The sequence below is a fragment of the Eptesicus fuscus genome, chromosome 5, assembly GCF_027574615.1.
Source record: "Eptesicus fuscus isolate TK198812 chromosome 5, DD_ASM_mEF_20220401, whole genome shotgun sequence".
NCBI lineage: Eukaryota > Metazoa > Chordata > Mammalia > Chiroptera > Vespertilionidae > Eptesicus > Eptesicus fuscus.
The window spans coordinates 107338634-107362875 of record NC_072477.1 but is presented as its reverse complement, the minus strand read 5'-3'; the positions used below and the strand labels follow the sequence as shown (position 1 = coordinate 107362875).

The following is a 24242-nucleotide window of genomic DNA, read 5'->3' as shown; positions in this document are numbered from 1 at the left end:
TCAGTTTTCTCCTTCATTTTCCCGTCTCCCTCCCCCACCCCCTCCCATAACCAACAGGGGGACTTGGACAATGTACCCCTCAGCCTGGGCTTCCAGGGCAGAGCCAGCTCATGCCATCTCCTTGAACCCATGCCACCATGTCCCTGGACTCTTATCCCATGCCCAAGAGCCTCAGGCTGGGACACCCCCCACCCCCCCTCACCCCCCACCCCATCCCTTTCCAGCCCCTCCCTTTCCCACCCACCCCCAGCATGTAGTTTTGGTATTTTCATACAGATGCAGTCGGAAGTAGCAGTACATGAAATAAGCCTAAGATAAAAATAGAGCCCTTTCCGTCCTCACGTCCGGAAAGCAAACATCCTTCAATAAACATGCAAGGAGGCCGCCTTAGTGGGACCCAGGGCTGGTGAGGCCACAGAGGGCAGCCTGGGCCAACCAGCCCCTGCGGTGGCAGGAGGGAGGATGAGGGGCAATTTGAGTATAGAGAGCTTGAAGGTCCAGAAACGGGATCCCAGCTCCCCTTTCCCAACCCCTCTCTGGCCCACAGGCTCTTGGGCCAGGAGCATCACTGAATATGGGCAAGTCTGAGGAAGAATTTTTGAAAAATAGTCTCCAGAAGATAAAGTCTTGGGCCATCAATGCCCCAGCTTCATAGCCCGTGCCTTCATTCTCCAGCCCCCACTACCCTGCCCCACCCAGCAGCCGCCTGTGGCTGGCCATCTCCAGGCCTGGTGTCCCCTGTCAAGCTATGCAGTCCCCCTGGAACCTATGGTGGGCAAGGAGCTCCCAGCGGGTGGCTCTGGCGTGAGACTTTCCTAGTGCCCTGGGACTGCAGAAGCCCACAACATGCCCAGCCCCAGGAGGCCCTAATGAACCAGTAGGCCAAGAATGAGTGTTGGCAGGACCCCCAGCCAGAGGGAGGCCAAAAGGGCATGGGCACAGCCCAGCAGATGCTGGGCCCTGGCCTCGTCCTCAGACAGCAGCTGCCAGTGCTGGGCCTTGCGGACGTAGGAGCCCTCCTGGGCCTCGCAGTAGTAGTGGCCATAGTGCCCATCCGTGAGGTTCTCGATGAACAGGATGCAGTTGGGACTCTGGTGGCCAGGCTCGCAGCTCTGCTCCACCTTCTCTCCGTGGCGCCACCAGTAGGTGGCATGGCGGGACTCCATGGGGCAGCTCAGGTAGTAGCGCGAGTTCCGGGCTAAGGAGACCTTCTGAGGCGGGGCCTCATCTGGGAGGGATGGGTACGCAGCTGTGAGGAGGGGCGGAGAGCTCCCAGGGCAGGCTGTGTCCTCCCCCGGGCCTCTAAGGCCAAGGCTCCCAAATGAACACAAGAATCTAAGCACCCAGTCTCCTTATTCTCCCCGGCCTCCCTCACCTCACCCTTCTTATACCACCCCCACACCAAGGACTATCTGGGGCCCCCAGGAATAGGCCAGCTTTCCCTCAGAGAGAGCAATCGAGGCAAGGCTGTACCACCCTCATTGGACTGGGGTCCTGGGCAGGGCTAAATCAGGTACCTGGCTTTGGGTTGGGGCACTCTTTGTGTGGCTCATCTGGATTAATAGACTGCAGCACTGACCTGGAGTTGGGAAGAGAGAGGCTAAACAGACAGGCCAGACACCTGGCCCTTCCCTGTCCTCGTCCCCCACCCAGGATCCGCCACAGTGCCTACCGAGAGGAGGGTCTGGCCAGAATGGCTCGGTACCCAGCACTGACGCCTCCTGCAGCCTGTTTTCACCACCCCCACCCCTGTGTCCACCTTCTCCCAGGGAGAAGGGATCCCAGCCAACATACCTTTGGGAGCTAAAGATGGAGACACAGTGGCCTTGGTCCCAGCCACAGTATGGGTCTCGGGCCATGAGGCAGCCATGGCAGCCCCCACCATAGATGTCACACAGGTCCAGGGGCACCTGGCTCACCTCCCATTGGGAGCTTACATACAGTTTCCGCTGGAATGAGAGACTAGGTCAGACCAGGGCCCCCATCTCCAACACTGAGTTTTAAACTCCCAGGCCATGGCCAGCTGCCCTACGGCCCAGAAGCTCTGAAAAGGACATGTGAATTGCATGCAAAGAGCTCTGTCCTTAGCACAGCGTAGCCTCACAGGGCAGGGCTGGGGGTGTGGAGGCTCACCCGGTCAGGGTCCAGTGACATGGCCTGGATGGCTGCTGCACGGCGGAAGGGCTGGATCTCCAGGATGTTGAAGACGAGGCTGCGTTCCCACTCCTCTGACTTCACCACCTTGTGGATGGTGCCCCTGTCTGTGGGTGGTGGGCAGAGGGTCAGCAGACGGGCATTCCACCTCAGAGACAAGCCTCCCTCTACATAGGACCAACCAAGGGAGACACAGGTGGGGAGGCCTGGGAAGTCATGGCTCAGGCAAGGGTCACTAGACTAGGTAAGGTGAGTGTGAGGGACGCGGGAGTCAGAGGGCAGCCCAGGAAGTTTCCAAGGCTGCCCAGAGCTCTGTGAGGCCCTGGGCCAGCTGGAGCATGAAGAACAGAACCAGCAGTCATGCACACCCAATTGCTATGCTGACCCTTCATTACTCTTTCCTCCACATCCCTGCTTGTGGGTATTATCTTCCCTACTTCCTGGATAAGGCAATGAGGCTTAGAAAGTCTAAGCAACTCGTTTAAGATCACACAGCTGGTGACTGCAACACAGAGATGTCAGAATCTCACCCCTCAGCTTCTTCTATAACTGCCCTGCCTCCTGGACAACTTAAGGATGTGTTTTCTTTAAATACACCTTTTATTTTGGAGTAATTTCAGATTTAATAAAAAATGCAAAGATAGCACAGAGATTTGCTGTATACCATTCACCCAATTTCCCCTAATGCTACCATCTTATATAACTACTAGAGGTCTGGTGCACAGAATTCGTGAATGGGAGGGGGGAGAATAAAGGGGAGAGCCTGTCCCTCAGCCCCACCTACACCCTCTCCAATCTGAAATCCCTCTCACAATCCGGGACCACTGGCTCCTAACCACTCACCTGCCTGCCTGATCACCCCTAACTGCCTCTGCCTGCCAGCCTGATGCCCCTAACTGCTCCCCTGCTGGCCTGGTCACCCCTAACTGCCCTCCCCTGCCAGCCTGGTCACCCCTAACTGCCCTCCCCTGCAGGCCTGATCACCCCTAACCGCCTCTGCCTTGGCTCCTGCCACCATGGCTTTGCCCGGAAGGACATCCAGTCTAATTAGCACATTACCATTTTATTAGTATAGACTAGAGGCCTGGTGCATGAATTCATACACAGGTGGGGTCCGGCTGGCCCACCCTGATGGGGGCCCATTGGGCCGGGCCGGTGGGGGGGAGGGGCCATGGGTGGTTGGCCAGCAGGCCCTGGCCCTGATCAGGGTTTGGGGCCTAATTGGGGCCCGAATCAGGCTGGTTGGCTGCCACAGTGTGCGTCATAGCCACTGGTCGTTCCGCCTTTCCAATCACTGGACTTTTATATATATAGATGGCACATTCATCACAACTGAGCAGTATAGTATTATTAACTCAACTACAGACTTTACTGGGATTTCATGTCTTTGTTTTGTTTTGTTTTGTTTTATTTCAGGATCCAATCCAGGATTCCACATTGCATTTAGTCTTAGGGAATTTTTAAATTTTTATAAGATCTAAAAAGAACCTTAGATTCTGGACAGGGATCCCCAAGGTCACATAACGGCTGCCTGCCTCTGAGGCCAGTGCTCTCTATCCATTCACACCTGTTGGGGGTCTAATGGGCATCCTGATCCCTGGGTCCTCCCAATCCCACATCACTTTCTGTCCCAGTTTCTAGAATAGCCTCTCTCCCTCTCAATTCCCCAGGGCATTGCTTGTTCCAAAACAAGTCAGATAAAAAGATGGTTGCTTGCCTAGGACATGTCTTTTAGTTCTGTGATGCCTCTTGTAGGATCTGGAATGTGGCCCAATGCTTCTTTGGCCTGATAAGCTCCCAGCCCACTCAAAGCCCTTCACCTCCTTCCACAACAGCCCGGTGAGAGCCTCCCATAGCTCCTACCAGCTGTGAGAGCCTCTTGTGCCCTGCAGAGGGCTCAGAAAGCTCTATTTCTTATCTGGCTCCAATTCTTCCTGCTGCAGGTTCCAAATGGCATCTCTCTGACGGCCCTCAGGGAGAACCAAGATAAGTACCCTCATCATTCAAGTGTGTTCACCTTCCAAGTCTGCAGGAAAAGAGTCCACAGTTCCCTTGGCCCAGGCCCCACCCTTCTGTCCTTGGCTCCTGCTCCTAGTCCCCCATTGTGTGACCTCTCCTCTGCTGTACCTAGTGCCTGCTGTCCCTTGTCTGACTGCAACAGCTAGGCCAGTCACTGCTGGAGCAGAGCAAGGACAAGAGCCCATTGGTACAGCCAAGATGAATGGAGGAGCAAAGAGGTGTGATCTCAGGACCTGGAAACCAGACCCTGCTCCATGGGAACTGATGTGGCCACTGTGGCCCTGAGAATATCCCAAGATGAAGCAACAGCAGAAATCACACAGGAGGGGTGGGGGCTGAGCCCTGGAGCCCCAGGTGCTAGCACCTGGGGGAAACACTGCCCTTTTTGATGGCATCACTGCCCACCAGGTCTCAAAGAAATGCTGTGGCCTGCCTACAGTGATCTCCATGTTCACTCTCAGGAGTCCCCTTTGCCCACAACTGGGACCAGGAAGCTGCCATAAACCTGCTCAGAGTTGGCTCTTCCATGGCCAGTGGCTTCTTGGGATGCATGGGGCATCTCCCAGGGCATTCCACCCAGCTTCAGGGGTCAGCCAGACCCTGCTCTCCCTGGGAAGAGGAGGTGCCTCTGCAAGACTGCAAAGGCTCTGCTACCTGGACGCCCTTCCTCATGTCTCACTAAATACTGTGCATCCCACATCAAATGTTTCCTCTCACCTGCATAATCCCAAAGACTGGGGATGGGGTTCATTTCCTCATTCTGTCTAGCAGGTGCCCACAGGATACCCAGTGACCAGATCCTTCCTCCTGGCTTTCCACATCTCTTCCTCCCAGCATCACAAATCAGATATCAGAACCAAACCTGCACCTGGCTTTGCTCAGACTGGCCACCTTTCTGCCTTGGAATCCTGGAACCTACTCTCCTCCCACCCAAGGATGCCTTCCCCTCTTCGCCTCTGCCCCACCTCCTCTAGGAAGCCCTTTCTGCCTGATTCTTCCACAGCCACACATACTAACTCCTGACAGCTCTTAGTCATTCAATTCTTCCTTCCAGGTATAACGATCTAACCACATGTTAATTACATTATTATTGATACCTTTCATACCCATTTTCACAAGGCAGACTAGGGGTCATGGGGTAGTCCCTCACCTGTAGTTAGGTAAAGCACGTGAAAGGTCTCGCCGTGGCTGGTGTGCATGCGGTGGACAACTACTTTCTGGTAGTGGTACTTAGAGTGAAACAGTGGTGTCTTCAGAGGCCCCATGGGCTCCACCCTCTGTGCTACCTCAGGGTGACTGTCGGCCACCTGGAAGGTCTCCGTGGGTATCGGCTTCCGGCCTGGGAGGCACTGGACAAGAAGAGTAGACCCAGGTCAGTGGGTGGCTGGGAAGTGGGGTAGGGGCCTGGGTCATGGCAGATGTCAGTGCTCACCTTGCCAGGCCGAGGGGTGGGAAGGCCTGTGTGGTAGCCCTTGAGTGAGGAAGTACGGAAGACCTTGTCAATGTCACCAAGGGAATATACACAGACAGCCGAGTAGTTCCTGGGGGGACACAGAGACTACCTCAGTGAGGGGCCCAGTACTCACCCACCTCCATTCATCCAGGCCAGCTCAGCACCATACAGGGCACTAGAGCATTCTAACCAAGCTCCCCAGCCTATGAGCTCCATGAAGACAGGGAGTATCCTAGGGGCCAAGACCAGTGCCTCAGAGTCATCAGTCACCATTGAAGGCAGGAGGGAGAAAGAGAAATTCCACCTAATTTCTTTCTGCTGCAATCTAGAACCACAACCTGATAGGATCGCAGGGTTCAGAGGCCAGCTCCAGGGCAGAAGGATCCCCATGTGCATCCCGTTGGGCAATTCTCCCACCTCTCTGGACACAGCTGCAGGATGTTGATGCCCATGCCAGACCCCATGCCCTCCCCAGCCAGCTGGATCCACCCACATGGGAGCCAGAGAGCAGGGTGTTGGCTTCCCTACCCTGTCCCACCTCCCCCCACACCCAACACTTTTGCCTGCCTTATTTTCAATCAATGAGAGTGATTAAGAGATGTGAATTATCAGGTGCAGGCAGTGTCTGAATGGGTGTGAGAGCACCCTATGAGGCCTCAGCAGCCTTTTTCCAGGGCCCACCACCCACTCTGAGCACACAGCTGGTAGACACACAGGCACTACCATGAACATGTATACAGTACATGCATGTACACTAGTTGTACAAACTCAGAAACATACCAGCACAAAAATCTCCCCAAGCACTGACTGTGTCCACCCCAGGCCCAGCAACAACCCTGCCCCCTGGCATCCCTGCTCATCATCAGCTATCCCCTCAGCAGGGCCCAAGCCCTCTAATCCCTACTAGACACGTAACTGATGCCAGGCTCAGCCCCAGGACAAGGGTCACTCACCAGGGGTTGGAGAAAACACCATAGACCCTAGTGTCCCTCCACTGGCCATTAGGGTCAGGGAGTAGGAAGACATCCTGCAGCCTGTTGAAGTTCTTGTTGGTGAGGGGGTCGCTGCACACCAGCATGGCCTTCAGGAAGGTATTCCATTTGGAGACCGACAGCGAACTCTCACCACCCTGGTCCCCCTGAAAGGGTGGAGGGAAAAGGAGGCCCCTCAGTACCCTCTGGGCACCTGCTGCCAGGAATGTCAGCACCCAGACTTCAGAGGAGGAAGGTAGGCTCTGAAAGGGGCAGGGACCTGCCAGGGGACCAGGCAGAGGTGCCCCATGACTCAGGCCAGGTTCCTGAGCCAGGTTCCAGCTAGAAGGCCTGGCTGACTGAGGGCACAGGGCCAGCAGTGGGGGCCTGCAGGGTGAGGCTGCTTCGTCTGTCCCTACAGAGCAGATGGATTCAGACACACATTTGTCCATTCTCACAGATGCACACTCACACACAGGTGACACACTCGAATATCGAAACACACATGTAAACACACTTCCATACTCCCACTCCCACTCCCACTCACACACACTTAGATGACTACACACACTTGCACACTGCCACACATGCACACGAGCTCAACCATCTTTACCCACTCACAGATGCACAGACACTCTTGTGCATATACATCCCACACACAGACTTATACATTTCACACACTCCTTCAGACAAACAGGCACTCACACACTCACACCTATTCACGCATAGACACACACTCTTGCCCATTGAGCCACCCACTCACCCTGCACAGCTGGGCCACGCGGGACACATTGAGAGGAGCCTCGGGATTCTTGTCAGGGTTGTCCTCCCGGAAGAAGTAGTAGATTTTGTCATCATAGTCCTGGTCTTGGTGCACGATGGTGGCCTTAATGAACTGTGGATCTACCAGTGATACATGTGAACTGGTGTCAGGGGGAGCCTGCTCGGGAGACCCATTCCAACCCTGCACCACACCCCCCAACTCTGCACAAACAAACCTGGAGCAAATCAGACCTGGAATAAAACTCAGAACATCAGGCCCAACACCCCAAGGGTCTGAGACTCAGCACCCCATCCCACATCTGTTTTGCTCTCCCCTACAAAGATGTCATCAGCCCAGGAGCAATGACTTCATGCCTGGGGACTAGGAAGGTCCCTGAGCCTTTATGTCATTTCTGCCTAATTGGCAGAGCCCTAATGAGGAGGGAAGGAGAGTTGCCCCCACATGAGCTCAGCAGAGGGATACACTATGGCTCCCAGGGACCCCACTCTGGATCTGGGGCTCCTTTGTTTTGTTACCAGTGTGTAGGGCCCATCTGCCTCCGTACCTTTGCCTCTGCTGTTCCCCTGCTCCCTGCCAGGCCAACGTCCTCAGCTCTGGCTGTTCAGGCCTGTCCCAAACTCCCACTTTCCTGACTGGCCTGTGGCCCCAGTCGCCCTTGGGGGGCCCTCCCAAGGGACATGAGGATCCCATGAGCCGCCGTGGGCACTCACACCCTGGCCCACCCCAGCCCAGCTGGAGCCTGACTCACTCTGCATGACGGTGTCACTGGTGTACAGCTCAATCTCGCCCTGGATGCGGCGGAACCGAGGGATCTTCCCGTTGTATTCCTGCTTCCGGATTGTAGAGTACACCTCATCCCCTGGTCATGGTGGAAGGGATGTGGGTAAGGGCAGACAGCTCCTAGAAGTCCCTCCCCTGGGCCTGGGCACTGATTTGATGACCCTCCCCCAGGCAAGGGCAGCAGCCCTACCGTCAAACAGAACCAGGGAGTTCTCATCCGGGCTGAAGGGGGCATAACCTCTCCTCTCACCAAGTGACTCCACAGTGCCATTCACCTGGGGGAGCCAAAAGGGGTTAGACAGCCACATAATCCCATGACTACTGCTTCCCATGGGTGCCAGCTTCCCCTCCTCCCAAGCATTCTATACTAGGTGAACCAGTCTCTGAGTCTCCCACCTCCTTCCCACCTTGGGAGGCAGCCCACCCATGCAAGGGTAAGCTGACGAGGCATATGGGTAAGGGCCTTCTCACCAGGCTCCAGCAGCTGGGGTGCCGGGCATTGGTTCCGCAGGCCAGCAACCCCTCGCCCTGTCTCTCCAGGAGTGTTATGTAGTTCTCACAGTCCTGCCCAGAAGGGGAAGAAGAGAGGTTGGTCAGAGGCCCTGACAGGACTCGAACCAGAACCCTTAGTCTCGGGGAAGACAGAATCAGAAGGCTGAGCATGGAGGCAGTCTCCAAGGAGAGCCTAGAGGGGATGCAGCTGACCCCAACTCCCCCCAGAGCAGAGGAAGAACACAGGGACCTCGGAGAAGGACTATGTCTCCCATTCAGACTGGGAACCCGAAGACAGGGCTGCCTCTTTCCTCCCAGACTGGGGCTCCCAAGGCAGGGCCATGCCTCCTCCTCAGACTCCAGGGACTCCCATCCCTTTTCCAAGGCGCCAGCCTCCCCTCTAACTCCCTCTCCTCCACTCACCTGCTTGCCCAGGCAGGATCCCTCGGTGGAGCCAATGTTCACCTGGGGGAGAGTGAGGAAGCATGAGTCTGCCCTGCCAGGGGTCAGATGCCCTGCAAGCACTGTCCATGTGCCCTCAGGACAAGTTCGTTTTACAGCACAGGTGAGCAACTAGGGCTCTGAGAAGGTGAGTGATTCACCAAGGTCGCACAGACTGCTCCGCCTGCGGCCCAGAGCCAAGCCCAGAGCGCCAGTCCAGAGATCTCGGAAGCCAGGGGCGACGGGGTTCTGGAGCTCAGCTTCCAGCCCAGGCCGCCCCCTCAGTGCAGCCCACCTGGCCAGTGGGTGAGCTCGGGCTTTTCTCCCACTGACCAACACCACGGCCATCTGGACTACCTTTAGGGAGCCGCCCCCAGGGACCGTTTATGGGATAAAACGGGAGGTGGACCAGTTTAGGAGGAGATGCCAGCTCCCATCCCTAATTCCCTGAGCCCCTCACCAAGGCCAGAGGGGAATAAGGGGAGAATTGGGGGTCAGGGGCAGTAAGGGCCCAGGCTCACCGTGTGCACAGAGGCGTTCTTGCCCTCGGGGAAGTTGAAGAGGTAGACCTTGCCACGTCCGCCCACCCACACAGAATCGCTGCCTGGCTCATGGAAAAGCACGGTGTGTGGCTCCGCCGAGCCAAAATCCATCCGGTCCTTCCCTGCGCGGCCTGAGGAGGAGGCAATTGGCAAAAACTTGAGGCTGGGCCATGGGCAGGGAGACCCTATCCTCCCTCTCAGGCACCCGGCACCTGCCTGGCAACTAGAGCTTGGGTCCGGGCTGGGGCAGCACCAGGACTCGGAGCCACAAGAGGAAGAAGTGAGGGGTACCCTGGTAGGGTCCTCGCCCCAAAGCCATGGCCCCTACCCTATAATATGTGACCTCAGAGTAGGGACCCCTGGGAGAGCAGGCTTCCTCCCCCACCCTCACCCTCCCACACACTTGGCTATTTCCAAGAGGCTGGACTTAGGCAAGAGGGACCAGGACCTCCGCGGTGCTGTTTGAGGCTCTCTGCAACCCACAGCACAGCAAGCAGCCATCTCCACCCCTGCAGGCAGCAGGGCTCCAAGCACCCCACTTAGAGTCCAGGTTCCCTGGAATCACTTTGGTCAGCACCCTATCCCCTCCTTCAAGAAGCCTTCGCCACTCCTCCTGGCCCAGCTCGGCCTTCAGTGGATAGGTCAGCTCAGATCAGAGATGGGAAGGAATCTACATGTCCATTCCCGCCCATTTCACAAATGGAAAAACAGAGGCCCAGAGCAGGTATAGCACACGGTTGTAAAGTCAGTAGCAGTCCCTTAACGAGAGCCAAGCTCCTGCCCACAGCTAGACGCTGGCCTGACCCACTCTGGCCTGGTTTCATGGAGGTGCCAGCTCACCCCAAGGGTCAAGTTCCACCCTCCCTCCCCAGCAACTCTGGGACAGGATGTCCTTCACAGCCTGGGCCTTTAAACAGGAGGGCTGATCTGGGCAATTTTGCCCAAAAAGGAAACTCTCTGCAGATACTGCCTCTGGGGAGATGTCTCATCTCCAGTGACATTGCTGAGATTGTCCTGGTTGCAGAACTAAATTCCAGGGATTGGACAGCTCACATCTTCCCACCTCCGACCATCCTGAGGCCTCACGCAGGAACTGGGCCTGACCACTGTTCATTCGGCTGCAGCAAACCCCGGGGCAGCCAGCTTAGCAGTGATTCCCCAGGAAGACGCACTCCAGCCCAGACAGAGAAGAACTGCCCTTTCCTTCTTGCTGCCATGTGAGCCATTCCGACTGACTCTGCTTTCAACGCACCTTCACCCCCTTTCCTTAAGATACACCCCGTGTGGCCAAGTCACCCTGGAGGTGGGGTAACACACTCCACCTCAGCTGTAGCCTGGCTCACTGCAGAGATGGAAACTGAGGGCTCCTTGGGGACACGCCAGCCCGATGTCACACCGGGCGGCAGGACAGACTGCCTAGTCCATGCTGTGTATTGGTTCTCGAGCGTTTAGGAAGTGCAGCCCTGTGAGCCACAGAGAAGTGCTGAGCTCACGGCCTCTGGTTCGCCTGGCTTTCCCTGGGCACTCCGCAAACAGCCCACAGCCTCCCTGCACTGAGGCCCGCTCCCCAGCAGGCCCAGCTGTGCGGGGCCTCCTTTCCAGCTCAGATAAAATTAGGGTGCTGGGGTCAGCAGTCAGAAGACACAAGGCCTTCCTGACTCAGCTCCCACAGCTCCCCTTGCACCTGCAGCCCGAGCAGCAGCCACCATCCCACAGCCCAGAGCCCAGAGCTCAGTCTGGGATCCAGACAGTCGGCAGCCCCAGCTCCCCTCCCACATCCCCATCCGGCCAGGGGCCAGGAGAAGCTATGTGTCTGCATCTAGAGATGTTGGACTGGGGCAGAAGCACTGAACCCCTCACCCCAAGGCTAAATGGGAGGAGCCCCAACCCTTGGGCCATGCTGGCCATCTCTACCAGTCACCTCAGCTTGCACCAGCAACAAGGCCACAATCAAGGCACAGCTCTCGCCCCTGGAAAGAAGCACCAGAGGGGGCCCTGAAGGAACCCTTGTCTGGGCATCTGAAGTCCTGCCCGGGGAAGTCGAGTCTGATGAGAAAGGCAGCAGCCTGGTCCTGAAGAGCAAGGTCTGCAGGGAAACTGACCCTACCCTGGAATTCAGTTGGGGGAGTCACCACATCAAGCAAGCCTCCGCAGTGCTCCAGCAGAGCTGTCCAGTGCTGCTCACCAAGAACTTCTGTGGACACAGAGGGCGGGTGAGAGCTGCTGCAGCTCCTGTGAGGGGAGGCAGCATCAGGGCCAGGGCAGTCCTGCAGAGAACTGCAAGCCTGAGCCCTATTGCTCTCAAACCTGGCTGCAGGCCCTGGGGTGCAGGGGAGGCAGGGACTACCGGCCCCATTTTGCAGAAGAACAAACAGGAGCCCAGGAGCATTGCCTCCATTGACCCTCAGGCTCCCGCCCCTCACTGCTCTGCGCCTGGTGATATGTTGGAGGGGATGGCACCAGTCCGGCACCAGGACCTGGACTTGGCCCATTCTCCACCCCAGCCCCACCCCTGCTCCTGCTCCTGCACAGCCCAAAGCCCTCAAAGGGCCTCATTGTGCCTGGGAAGTGTCTGAGCTCGATGAACACATGAAAGGACGCTTTGTTCAGGTTGGCAGGAGCGGGGGCTGGGGGCTCGGGGCAGGAGGGCTGCCTGGAAGTGAAGGCAGCACCAGGCCTTTGGGGCCAGGATCCATAGCCCCATGGCACCAACATGGGCCAGGGAGGGGTCAGCCTTCAATGCTCTGCCCATGCAGAGCAAGGCTGGGACTGCCCCTAAAAAGGCCCAGCCAAGGGAACAACTGTCACATCCTTAACCACGTCTTTTTGCTTCCTTATGAAATCGAAGAGATGAGGAAGGCAGATTCAAGCTAGATGGATCAGGAACAGGCAGAAAGAGAATTGACTTCGGCAGGGGAAACAGGCCGAGCCAAGCAGGGAAGCTGACTGTATGGTGAGTACAGAGAACCTGAGAAGATCAGGAAGGCGGGCTAAGCACCTGTGTGATGGGGAGAGAAGGTGCTGCGGCCCCCCAAGGATACACCAACCCACTGCCCAGCAGTCTCTGGTGCTTCCCCTCCTCCCTAGGAGCAGGGTCAGTGTCCCGAAAGCCAGCCCTCCTCTAGCACCCCACCTCTGTGCTCCCCTGCCTGCCCAGCCCCCTCTGCTTCCCATCCTGGATATCTAAAAGGAGCACCGTCTGGCACCACCGTGTCTCCCCCCTCACTCTCCAGCCTGATGCATTAGTGGCTGACTAAGTGGTAGCTAAAAGCTCCCAGAATAACCAGGAGTTCAGGCAGGGGAGGGGGCTAGGGGAACACAGGGTGGGCATAGCCCCAGAGGCAGCCTGGTACAAGACCCCCTCCTCCTACCCTATGTGATTCCAACCCTTACTTCTTCTGGATCAGGGACGAGCACACTCAGGCTGCCCCACACCCAGCAGGTCTCCATGGCCCTCCCTGAGACCCCACCTCCTCACAGTGTCAGGACAGGCAAGGCCCAGGCCCAGCCCAGACCGAAACAAGGGTCAAGAAGATGGCTGAGTGTGGGAGGCAATCTCCCTCAGCCATAGCCCCCGAGTTGGGTTGTCCCTAAAGCCTGATCCTGTTGAAACCAGTCAGAGCTGATTCCTCTCATGCTCGCCACCTTCCCACCACTGTCCCAGCAGCCAATTGGCCGGGGTAAGTCTGGACTTCTGTAAAGCAGGCCTGCGGGGTGGGACACCATCCCTCCTCTCATATTCTCTGGGTGCTGTCCCCATTTCCTCTTTGCTTGTGAAAGAGGATAGCCCAGGGGGAGGGCAAAGTAAGAGCTGGAATGGGGAGGGGCACTGTTGTCCCTGAAGGGAGCAACAAGGGACAGGCCCCACAGTCTGGTCTGGGCAGGGACGGCCTTTCAACCTGACCCAACAGGTCTTGAATGCTAACCTCAAGGAGTCCTTTGAAAGTGGGTATTGAGGTTGGCTCTGAGAATGGTAGGAATTCAGATACCCAGCAGAAGCCAGGCCAACCTCCAATTGGGACCCCAGCCACAGGTGGCAGGAGCTACGCCCCACCCCACCCACGTCACACCTTGCCTACTACACAGCTGGCAGAGAGAGGAGGAAAGGCCCACGTGGAGGCCAGGAATTAGCCGGCAGCCCCTCCACCCTTTGGAACCCACACCCTATGGGTCAAGGTGGAAGGGAGGAAATCTGAACAGTCATTGGGCTGAGGGGGCATAGAGACCAGAGAGCTGTGTCAATGGCCCAAGACACACAGCGTAGGAGACAGAGGCAGGGCAAGGTCACAGCCCAGGGTTTCTGGTACCCAGCACACAGCTTAGCCCTCTGGAACCACATCCTGGACTTTCTTGGGAGCCTCAGGATTTGCAAAAAGCTGTATATCATCTTCTCTCCTACTTCCCCGAGTCATCTCCTGCTCTCCACCCTCCCCGCCCTATTCGTTGAGAAGCACTAACCTGACAACTGACAGGAATCACCCACACACCTACCTTCCAGGTGGGGTCCTGATCCCCAGTGACTTTTAGCAACCAAAGCCTTAAACTCCAAGAAGTGACTAAAGGTGGAATGTAGCACTGAAGGTGGAATGGAGCACTGCGTCAGAGCAGTGGAGGGAAACCTTTCCACTGGGATGAATGGAGTCAAGGGGGCACATGTTGCATTGATTTTGTCTCTCCTGATCTGGCCCGGGATGAGGGTGTGAGAAGCTACTCTTCATACCCAGAAGCCCCGTTTCCAGGGTGGCACGGACTCATGCTAAGGAGGAGCTGTGGTTGTTACTGGGGTGCTGGTGACATTCGACCTTTGGCAGGACAAGGTTCCAGCCAGCTGCCTGGCAGGGCAAAGCCATGCACTAGACAGGGTAGCAGGCTCTCGATATGGTTCTTGGTCATGGGAAGTGAGAGGTCTGCCGCTCTTTATCAGCCAGGGAACAGGGCTGGGCTAAGGGGCGCGTCCTCTGCCCACCAAGGTCAGCTGTGGGTGGGAGGGGCGCATGTATCAGGTAGACTCAGCCCTGAGCCCAAGAAGCTATGTTCTCCCTTTGGCAGCCGGGCGGCTGGTTGGGTATGACCATGACCAGGGGCTGGGCCTTCCTGACTTTACTTTCCTCCTCTATGGATTGGAACAGCTAGTACTTGCTAAGGTCTAGGTTTTATGACCCTCCATCAATCTTGGAAAAATCACAAAACAATCAGGGTTAGGTTAATGGGTCACCTTTGGCAAAGTGAGAGACAACTTTCTGGAGGTAGAGGAGCAGAAGCCACATCCTCATCTGCCTCCACTGACTAGCCCACCAAATGCCCCAACCACCCTGCAGAAAGGCAGGACAGGGGTGCATGCCCATCTTATGGACAGAAAAACTAAGGCTCTTCCAAGCCGCTCTGAGCCACTGTGCTCAAAGGACAGGAGGCTTGGCTGGTGAGGAGACCAGCTGGGGCAAAGGTTTGGAGGGAACGGGGCAGTTGAAAAGCAAGCTGTGCGAGAGGTAAGCTGAGCCAGATTCAGGGGCTCAGGGAGGGAAGGTTAGCACTGAGAGCCAACTGGAGCAGAGAGGAAGCAACACACCCAGGGAAGGCAGGAAGCCCAGGATGAACGCCATGTCCCATCTACCTTCACCTGTTCTTTTTTTTTTTTTAATATATTTTTATTGATTTCAGAGAGGAAGGAAGAGGGAGAGAGAGAGAGAAACATCCATGATGAGAGAGAATCATGGATCAGCTGCCTACCGCAAAACCCCACTGGGGATCAAGCCCACAACCTGGGCACGTGCCCTTGACCGGAATCGAACCTGGGACCTTTCAGTTTGCAGGCCGACGCTCTATCCACTGAGCCAAACCGGCTAGGGCACTTCACTTGTTCTTCAGCCCAGTAGGTTCTAAAAGCCCCAAAGTGAGGCCAAGGTCAGCTGGTGGCTCCTTCAAAGGAAACAATGAATAGAGCTGCAGGGCCTGCCCTTGGGCCCAGAGCCAGGGCAAGGGTGGCAGGAGACGGTTAGCGGAGGCAGGGAGGCAGGAGGGGAAGACTGTTGAGAAAAGGAAGGTTCCCAGGTCAGCACAGCCTGGGCCAGCAATGGGTGGGTGGGGAGCAGTAGAAGGGCAGCCAGTTAGGGAGAGCTGGTGGGGGCTGGGCTGCCAGAGCCTTATTTCATCAGAAACCAAAGGAGAGATGCCACAGGAGGAAAGTAAGACAATGACGATAGTGACACCCCTACCTAACACCTAACCACCCCATAGCATTCACCATGTGCGGGCACGTTCTAAGTGATTTAGGGTATATTAATTCATTTAATAATCACTGAACTCTTATGAGGTGGGTTCTTTTATTATGCCCATTTTACAGATGAGGGCACCAAGACACAGAAAAGTTGAATAACTTGCCCAGGATCACACAGCTATTAAGGTGGAGAGAAGGTTTAAAACTCAGGCAGACTGACTGGAATCTGTGCCTATAACTCTGTGCTTCACAAATGGGCCCTTGGAAGTTTCCAGGCCAACCTCTTCCACACAGATGAGGAGACTAAGGCCCAGAGAGGGTACAGCCTGCTCAGATGCCTCTTGGCCAATGAGGCCCTGACCTCCATCACGATGCCCTAAGGAGTCAAGTGAGCGTGGTCTACAGGCCTGATGCGGGGGTGTGGGTGGATCTAGGGCTGCAGCACAGCACTGAGTGATGACCAGCATGACTAACTGAGAAGGTAAGTTTTCTGAGATCTCTGCCCAGAAATAGAACATATTCTGTGGCCTTGGGCAGACTACAGCGAAGTGCAGGGTATACTCACAAGCCCTTCTTTAACACACGCCCAGCAAGGTTCCCACCAGCCAGCACTGGCCAAAAACACGCCCCTCTCGGGTACAGAGAAAGGGAACCCTCATGCATTGTTGGTGGGAATGCAGATTGGTGCAGCCACCATGGAAAACAGTATGGAGCTTCCTCAAAAACTTAAAAATATAGCTACCATATGACCCAGCAATTCCACCTCTGGGTATTTATCCAAAGAAACACAAATCACTATTTCAAAAAGATATATGCACCTCTATGTTCACTGCAGCATTATTTACATTAGCCAAAATATGGAAGCAACCTAAGTGCCCATCAGTGGACCATTAAATAAAGAGGATGTGGTACATATACACACTGGACTATTACTCGGCCATAAAAAAGAATGAAATCTTAACATATGCCACAACATGGATGGATCTAGAGAGTATCATACTAGGTGAAATAAGTCAGACGGAGGAAGACAAATACCATATTATTTCGCTTATATGTATAAACTAAAAGAAAAAAATAAATGAACAAACAAAACAGAAACAAATTCATAAGTATAGAGAACAAACTGATGGTTATGAGGAGAGAAGGGTTGGGGGTCTGGGTGAAAAGGTGAAGGGATTAAGAAGAACGAATTGGTAGTTACAAAACAGTCAAGGGCTATGAAGTACAACATAGGGCCGTGGTCGGCAAACTGCGGCTCGCGAGCCACATGCGGCTCTTTGGCCCCTTGAGTGTGGCTCTTCCACAAAATACCACGGCCTGGGCAAGTCTACTTTGAAGAAGTGGCGTTAGAAGAAGTTTAAGTTTAAAAAATTTGGCTCTCAAAAGAAATTTCAATCGTTGTACTGTTGATATTTGGCACTGTTGACTAATGAGTTTGCTGGTCACTGACACAGGGAATACAGTCAATAATATTGTAATAACTATGTATGGTGCCAGGTGGGGACTAGACTTAGGTGATCACTTCATAAAATATACAAATGCCTAATCACTATGCTGTACACCTGAAACTAATATAATATTGAATGACAACTGTAATTGAAAAATATTTTTAAATTAAATTATAAAAATACTCTCTCTACCCCTGGCTCCTCAGTTCAAGAACCCACCACGTCTCCCCGCTGCCCATCCCAGCAGGGCCCAATTCCTCTGGCTGGCGGACAAGGCCTACCCATTTCTGCCCCGGCTCCTCATCGCCACCCCTGCCGGTGCTCTTCCCGCCTCTGACCCTTCTCTCCCTTCTCTGTGCACGTGGTCTTATCTGTCCTTGGAGATCTAGTCTCAACCCCCGTGGCTCCAGGAAGTGTCCCGACTGCTCCAGCCCTCACTGCCCCGTCTTCCCTCTGACCTCATGCTGGCACACACCATCTTCTTTCAGATCACTGTCTGCTGCGGAGTCCTATAGGCAGGGCCAGACAGACAAGTGGAGGGAGGCCAAGAGCTGAGGCCAGGGGCAGGCATGGTCCCAGCCATGCCTGTCTCACTGAGTAGCCTTGGGCAAGTCCCTGTCATCCCCAGGTCAAGCCGAGGCTAGGGATGGGCAAGTGGGGCAGATGAGATAGTAGGGAGAGCCAGGACTGGGGTAGGTTAAACCCCATGTCAGACGGGAAAATCTTAAAATAGGTTCCCAGGCCACTGACAGGGTGCTGAGCTTATCATGGTGACCTTCCTTTCTCCCTCAGGCCCAGAAGGCAAACACCATGAGCAGCTCTCTGCCCCCACCCCACACCCTGTCCCTGGCCCTCGCTCGGTTCTTCCCCCTTCCCCAGTTGCAACACTCCACAGTGACCTTTCTTGCTGTCACAGTCCTTGGCTGTATCTACTGGTCCTTCCTGCTATCTCCAGGTGCCCTCCCTAGTCACTGGCAGCAGGCCTTGCTCTCCGGGCACCTGGGTGCTGCCCAGAGCCTCTCCTCCTCTCTCTCCAGATGGGCAGAACACAGACCCAGGCACGGGGCAGGGGGCAGCTGCCCTCCACGATAAGGGCTGCTCGGGGCTGCTGGCACAGAGCCCTGATTGGAAGCAGGGTGTGCAGGAGATACTCAAGATCAGCCTAATCCCAGGATGCTGTGAAGGTTAAACCCTGATTAGCCCAAGTCATGACACAGTTCAACCTGCCCTGGCAGAGACCCTCCGAGGCCCAGCTGCCCTGAGGGAAAAGCAGAAGAGGTGCATTGAGCCGGCCCAAATCCTAGATTCCGAACGGAGGAAGGTCATGACAGTAGGGCTCAGTCAGCAGACAGTGCTGGGCAGTAAGAGCTGGGCTCAGGCTGAGCAGCCGAGGAGGAAAGGGGCTCAGGGACCCTAAGCCTGGGACAGAGCATGAAGGCAGACAGGCAAACGGAGGGAAGCCAAGAGCAGAAGACACAGCCCTGGTCCAACTATGCTGGTCTCACTAGGTGACCTTGGGCAAGTCCCTGTCATCATTGTCCTCAATTCCCCATCTGTGGAACTTGTGGTTAGCTCAGCAGATCTGATTTTTTTCCTGAAGTCCTAAACTCTGTCCCGTCAGGTTGTGTGGGCTGAAGTCTTCCAAGAAGGCTCCTGGGAGGAAGTGAGATAGCACTGGCAGAAAGGAAGAAGAGAGCGAATGGGGTGCAGGGCAACAGCCCTGAGGCAAGAAAATGTGGGGAATTGGAGAGTGGTGAGGGAAGACGTGTGGAAGATAAGGTGGGATGGGGCCAGGCTACCAGGCAGGACTGGGGAAGTGGCAGCTCTGTCTCTGTGTGTCCCAGGAGAAACTCTCAGCACAATGACCCAGAGGGATGGAGGGGCCTCACAGAGGCCAGGGCACAGTCTTGGAGACACAGCAGGGCCCAGGCCACGGCTGGGGAGTAACGGGCTTGGAGGGGGAGAAACACGCCCCTTCCTCATACCACAGCGGGCAGGGAGGGGATGATCTCCTGGTCTCTCGTGTTTGGGGCTGGCTAGAGAAGGTGGAGCCCATTTTGAGTCCTCCGTGCTGTAGGAGGACCCTCCTCCCCTGCCCTGAGAGAGGGGGTTCCGGGCAGCCAAAAAAGGAAACCAAGAGAAGAGGACGTTTCTAGTCCCAGAACTGCCAGCCAAAGCAGGGGAAGTGCGGTCAGTCTCCTGTGACACAGGCCCTGTGGTGGCTGAAATGAGAGACATGGGCCAGGGGCGGAGGACAGGCTCTCAGATGGGGCCTCAGCTATCACCACAAGGGCCACCCACTCCCACCACTGCCCCCTGCAGGCAACTGGACCCTATTCCCTGGGCTGAGCCTGGCCCTCCTCATAGAAGAGTATCCAGCTCTCCCTGTCTCCCACCCCAGGGAGTGACCTACACCCCCCTCCCCTGACCCCTCTTAAGAAGGTGAAAGTTCCTGGAAGGTCAGAGGAAGGGCATCTGCCTCCCCCTCCTCCCCCCGCAGGGCCTGGCTGGTGCTGGGGGAGCTCCCTCCCTTCCACGGAAAGTCTCTGCCGAGGGGTGGGCCTTAGGCCTCAACTGTCCCCCACAATCAGGAGGGCTGGGGGTGGGGGGGAAATCTGGTCTCCCAGGACCCAGCCCCAGCTTCCCATCAGCAAGCTGTGACTCTGGGGAGGACTTCCGACAGCCATGGTCCTTCCTCCCACACAGGGCTGGATGTGGAAGTCAGGTGGCTGCGCTCACAGGTCAGCTCCTGCAGGAAACCTTCCCCAAACCCGGAGGCCAGGGCTGACTCAGTGTCTCCCACCACTGCCTCCACCTCTCCCTGGTCCTAGTTGTAAGATTTAGGGTCAGAAATCTTGTCATGCCCCAGCTGTCTCCTGCTCCTCCTGCCATCACGGCAGACCACTCTTTCAGGAAGTCTTACCTACTTGGGGATACTGGGTTATGTACCTCCTCAACCCCCACAGCTGCCCTCTGCCACATTTCATTGTAGCTGCAAGCTGAGCTCCTCTTTCTCCGCCGACACTGAGAAGTCTACAGACTTGTCTAGTTCCTCATCCCTGGATCCCCAGCACAGCCCCACGACCATCACAGGTTGGCCCCAGCAAATGTCAATGTCAAAAATGCTGAAACACTGCCTACTTTTCAGGCCACAAACCAATACGCCACTTCCTCCAGCTGGTCCTCAGCTCATGAGAGAAAAAAAAAAAAGAACACGAAACTCAAGGATTTCCCCTGGTTTCCCAGGTTTCAATTTCTCCTCACAGCTCAGATCTGAATGGGCCACCACAGACTCTGCTCATCCCAGAGAGGTCGGGACCGAAGGAAATTAGTGCTCCTTTAAGTATAACTCCTCCCACCATTCACTTTGGACATTTGAGGAAACTGAGGCTCAGACAAAAAGCAAACAGAAAATCAGGCCAGAGCCGGGATCTGTCCCCCGACACCATGGCCGTCTGAGCCCGTGCCTGCACTCACTCCAGCCTGCTCTCAGAACCTTCACTGTTCAGGACAGAGGGGCCACTGGCCTTGGCAGGAAGCTCCGAGGGGCGTCACAGAGCACCTTCCCCAGCCTAGGCCCACCCCATCTCCGCCTGGGAATTGCCCCCGCCTGGGAATTGCCCCCTCCGTTCTGCAGGGGTCACCCTGAAGGTGAGGAGCACATCGAAGTCCCCAAGGGGGCAAGGATTTCCACTGAAAATGCTGATGCTTCGGGAGCCCCAGCTGTGACCTCATCCCCGAAGGGGTAACAACAACCCCTGCCCTGGGGAGCAGCTCCGTAATGGCTCCCCAGCAGCCTCAAGTCAACAACAACATCCTGTTGTTTAATTGGACAAGGGAGAGGCAGAACCGGCCGGGCAGGCAGCTGTTTCTCCTTGGGGGCAGGCTGGCTCATCTCTGACCTTGGGGGTCAGGACCTTCCTGAGCTTCTCCATCTCCTCTAACTGGGGATGAAATGAGAGGGGTGCCGAGCTTCCACAGGCATGCCAATCCCCTGCACTCACCTACAGCCCACTCCTCTCCAGCCCCTGCTTGCAGGAAGGGCAGGCCCAAACAGCCATCTCTCTGACGGGCCATGTGTCAGTGGCAGCCCTCAGGGGACAATCTCAGAGCCCTTCCTCTCTGGTGAGCTCTGAGGGTCAGAGGCAGGGTGGAGCTCAAGGGCACCCAGCAGGTTAGTGCTACCACATCCCTCTCTGCCCAGACCTGCTGGACCGGGACTCAGTATTTTGGAGAGGTCTCAACCTCTGGCAAGTGCAGGCTGGGACGCTCCCAGAACTCCCTAATCTAATCTTTCCCTAGGGCGTAGGGTCCATGAAGCAAAAAATAATTACAAAGAAGAGCCGGAGCTCCATACCCAGTCCCACACCTGTCTTGGCTTAAAACTTAACGCCAACCTATGCCTCCTAGAGAAGTGGCTCCAGAACCACCATTATCCCACATCTGGTCGTTCCTGGAGGCTACCCCCCACCTACCCCACCCACTGGTAGACAGGAACCTAGGCCTATACTACAGCAAAGCCAAGGGGGTCCTCCTCTCACCCCACTTCTGGGGTTGCCCTGGCCAAGCCCACTTCTGTCCATGTGTCACCCCACAGGAAATGGAAGGCAGCTGTCAGCCAGGCATACCATCACCAGCTGGTGGTCTTGAGGGACAGGCAAATGGTAGGGTCTGTCTGGCCAGTGGGGTGCCTGGCACTGATGAAGGAGACAACAGGCTGCCCTAGAATGAGACAAGTGAGGGGTTGGCAGATCCCAGGGGGGACATCAGTGTATCACCAAGCAGAGGGCACAGACAGAGTGGCTATTACAGTGAACTGCACGGGGGGGGAAGAGGTGCTTTGGGAGCTTTGAAAAGTGGGCAAAAAGAACTGAAAGCGGCTTCCAATAGCCTCAGGGTGGAAAGATGAAGTGCCTGAGATGGGGAGGTACATGGTAAGTACTAAGAAATGGGTGTGCATTAAATATGTGGGGGAAGGGTCTTCAGAAGTCTTGGGAAGTGGAGGCAAGCAGAGCCAAATGCAAGGGGGTTGGCGCAGGGGGGATGCTAGCACACTTAGACATCGCCATGTATCCCCGTGAGAGGGCCCAAATGCGGGGCTGTCCAGGACAGCCACGGGGTGTGACCCAAGGCCGAGACGCTGGGAAGGCAGAGGAGCCTGGGCTGGAGGTGTCTATCATGAGGAACCGCCAGAGGCCCACCCTCTCTGCACTCCCACCAGAGTATCTCGGGCTGGGCTACGGAGCTGGCCCCCCAGTCCCGCCGTTGTGGCCAAGAAGTTGCCTAGATCCTTCCCCCCTCCCGACCCCAGTGCTAGCACTGCTCCTGTGCCAGATCAGAGCCCTGTCTGCACTCTGTCCGGTGACCTTGGGCGAGTCACATTCTCTGCTGCAGCTGCAGCTCATGCCATTGGGTTGGTGTGGGGTTTTCTCCTGCTCTCTGCTAAGAATACCTGCCCCAGATAATGTCAGGCTCTGGCAATCCCTGCAAACCGCCTCAGTCATCAAAGGGCCCTGTCAGGGCCAGACCAGGCAGCTTCTCCAGCCCCCACCCTGTCCACCTCCACCACAGGGGGCCAAAGCACCGCCACATTTGGGGACAGAACCCAGTTGTCCTGGGGGTGGGAAGCGTTTGCGTGCAATGCAGAGGAGGGGAGCTCAATCCCTCATGGCATAAAACCTCAAACCCCACCTAAGGGCTTTCGGACCCATTGTTTAACTAAGGCACCTCGGAGGGACTGCTGTCCTTCAGACTCGCATATCCACCGCAGCCTAAAAGCTACACCCCCGCCCCAGATCCGCTGCGTGGGGTCCCAACGGCCGCACCCCACCCTATGCTGTGCCCACAAGGCTGGCACCTATTCCTGGTAACAACTGCCACGTGCGGACCGGGTGGGGGGGGATCGGCCGGTGCAGGTGCCGGCACTGCAGAGGGAGCGCCCAGGTGCCCCAGCCTGCACAGCACCACACCAAGTCCCAGCACGCTACGGGGGCCGCCCCTCTGCCGGTCTGGGTCCCGGGCCGGGCGAGGGCAGGCAGCAGGGTCTTTGTTCCCACAGCCAGAGCGCAGCGCGGCAGCGAGGAGTCCGCGCCCCCGGCTCCGGCCCAGCCAGGGCTCCTGGCGACCGCGGCGCCCGCAGCTCAGGAAGGACTTGGGTGGAGGTCCCAGCCCGAGAGTCCGGCACAGAGGCCCTGCGCTGGAGGACCGAGAGCGCCGCTGGGCGGAGAGGGGCCCGCTCCCTTCCCGGTGCCCCGGCGCTGCGGCTCCCAGCTGCGGGAGGACTTGGAGCGACTTAGCCGGGGTTCCGGCCGCACCACCCGCGCCCCCTCCGTGTTCCCGCGGCTGCAGTGTGCCGGCGCGCACCCACACTCATGCAGACCCACGCTCTCCCCGAGAGTAGCACCCGGGACCCACAGAGCCTCGCACACGCACCCTCTCCGGGGCCGCACACTCGGCGCCCACCCGCGAGGATCGTATCCCGCGCTCCGTCCCCCCCTCCCCCGCGTGCCACCTACCTTTCCAGACAACGGAGATGCGGGGTCCACTCTTCGGGTGGCCTTGGGTGTCGGCGGCCGCCCAGAGCAGCAGCAGTAGCAACTGCAGCGGGAGTCCGGACCGAGCCGGTGGGCCGGGAATGCGGCAGCGCGGGACACGGAGGGAGGTGCATCTGGGCGGAGGCGGTGTCATCTCGTGGACCTGGCTGCGGAGACTGAGCCAGCACCCAGCACAGACCGATACCAGCACGAAGAGGCGGAGTCAAATGCCTGACCCCACCCCACCCCTCCCCCGCCCCTCGCAGCCTTTCTTACCTCCCGGCTACCCAAGTGGGGCGCAGTACCCAGCGCCAGGGGAACCTCAGTCATTCCCTCCCGGGCGGTCCCACAGGAGAATCTGAGTGGCCGGGACAAGGCAGACGGGTCTTCTGTGACCCGAGGTAGTTTTGG

At 56.8% G+C, this 24242-nt stretch overlaps 1 protein-coding gene across 1 annotated transcript; it reads right to left on the bottom strand.

The window, feature by feature from the left end:
• Positions 1-255: 255 nt before the first annotated feature.
• On the bottom strand, positions 256-23995 carry SEMA7A (semaphorin 7A (John Milton Hagen blood group)). The gene is made up of 14 exons (XM_008157070.3): positions 23814-23995; positions 9616-9767; positions 9077-9118; positions 8633-8725; positions 8352-8436; positions 8130-8240; positions 7361-7500; positions 6580-6764; positions 5606-5714; positions 5324-5522; positions 2134-2261; positions 1795-1949; positions 1518-1579; positions 256-1228 (listed from the first exon to the last, which is right to left on the bottom strand). The coding sequence occupies exons 1-14, from the start codon at positions 23983-23985 to the stop codon at positions 867-869; spliced, it is 1995 nt and encodes a 664-aa protein (XP_008155292.3). The 5' UTR covers positions 23986-23995; the 3' UTR covers positions 256-866.
• Positions 23996-24242: the final 247 nt, after the last annotated feature.

What these genes read in the sequence shown, in the direction of transcription:
- SEMA7A (XM_008157070.3), bottom strand. Translation starts at nt 23,985, where the DNA reads ATGACACCGCCTCCGCCCAGATGCACCTCCCTCCGTGTCCCGCGCTGC. An exon ending in CAGTGACACCGTCATGCAGA is followed by an intron (nt 7,501 to 8,129) that starts GTGAGTCAGGCT and finishes TATCACTGGTAG; the next exon opens with ATCCACAGTTCATTAAGGCC. An exon ending in GTGCCCCAACCCAAAGCCAG is followed by an intron (nt 1,229 to 1,517) that starts GTACCTGATTTA and finishes CATCCCTCCCAG; the next exon opens with ATGAGGCCCCGCCTCAGAAG.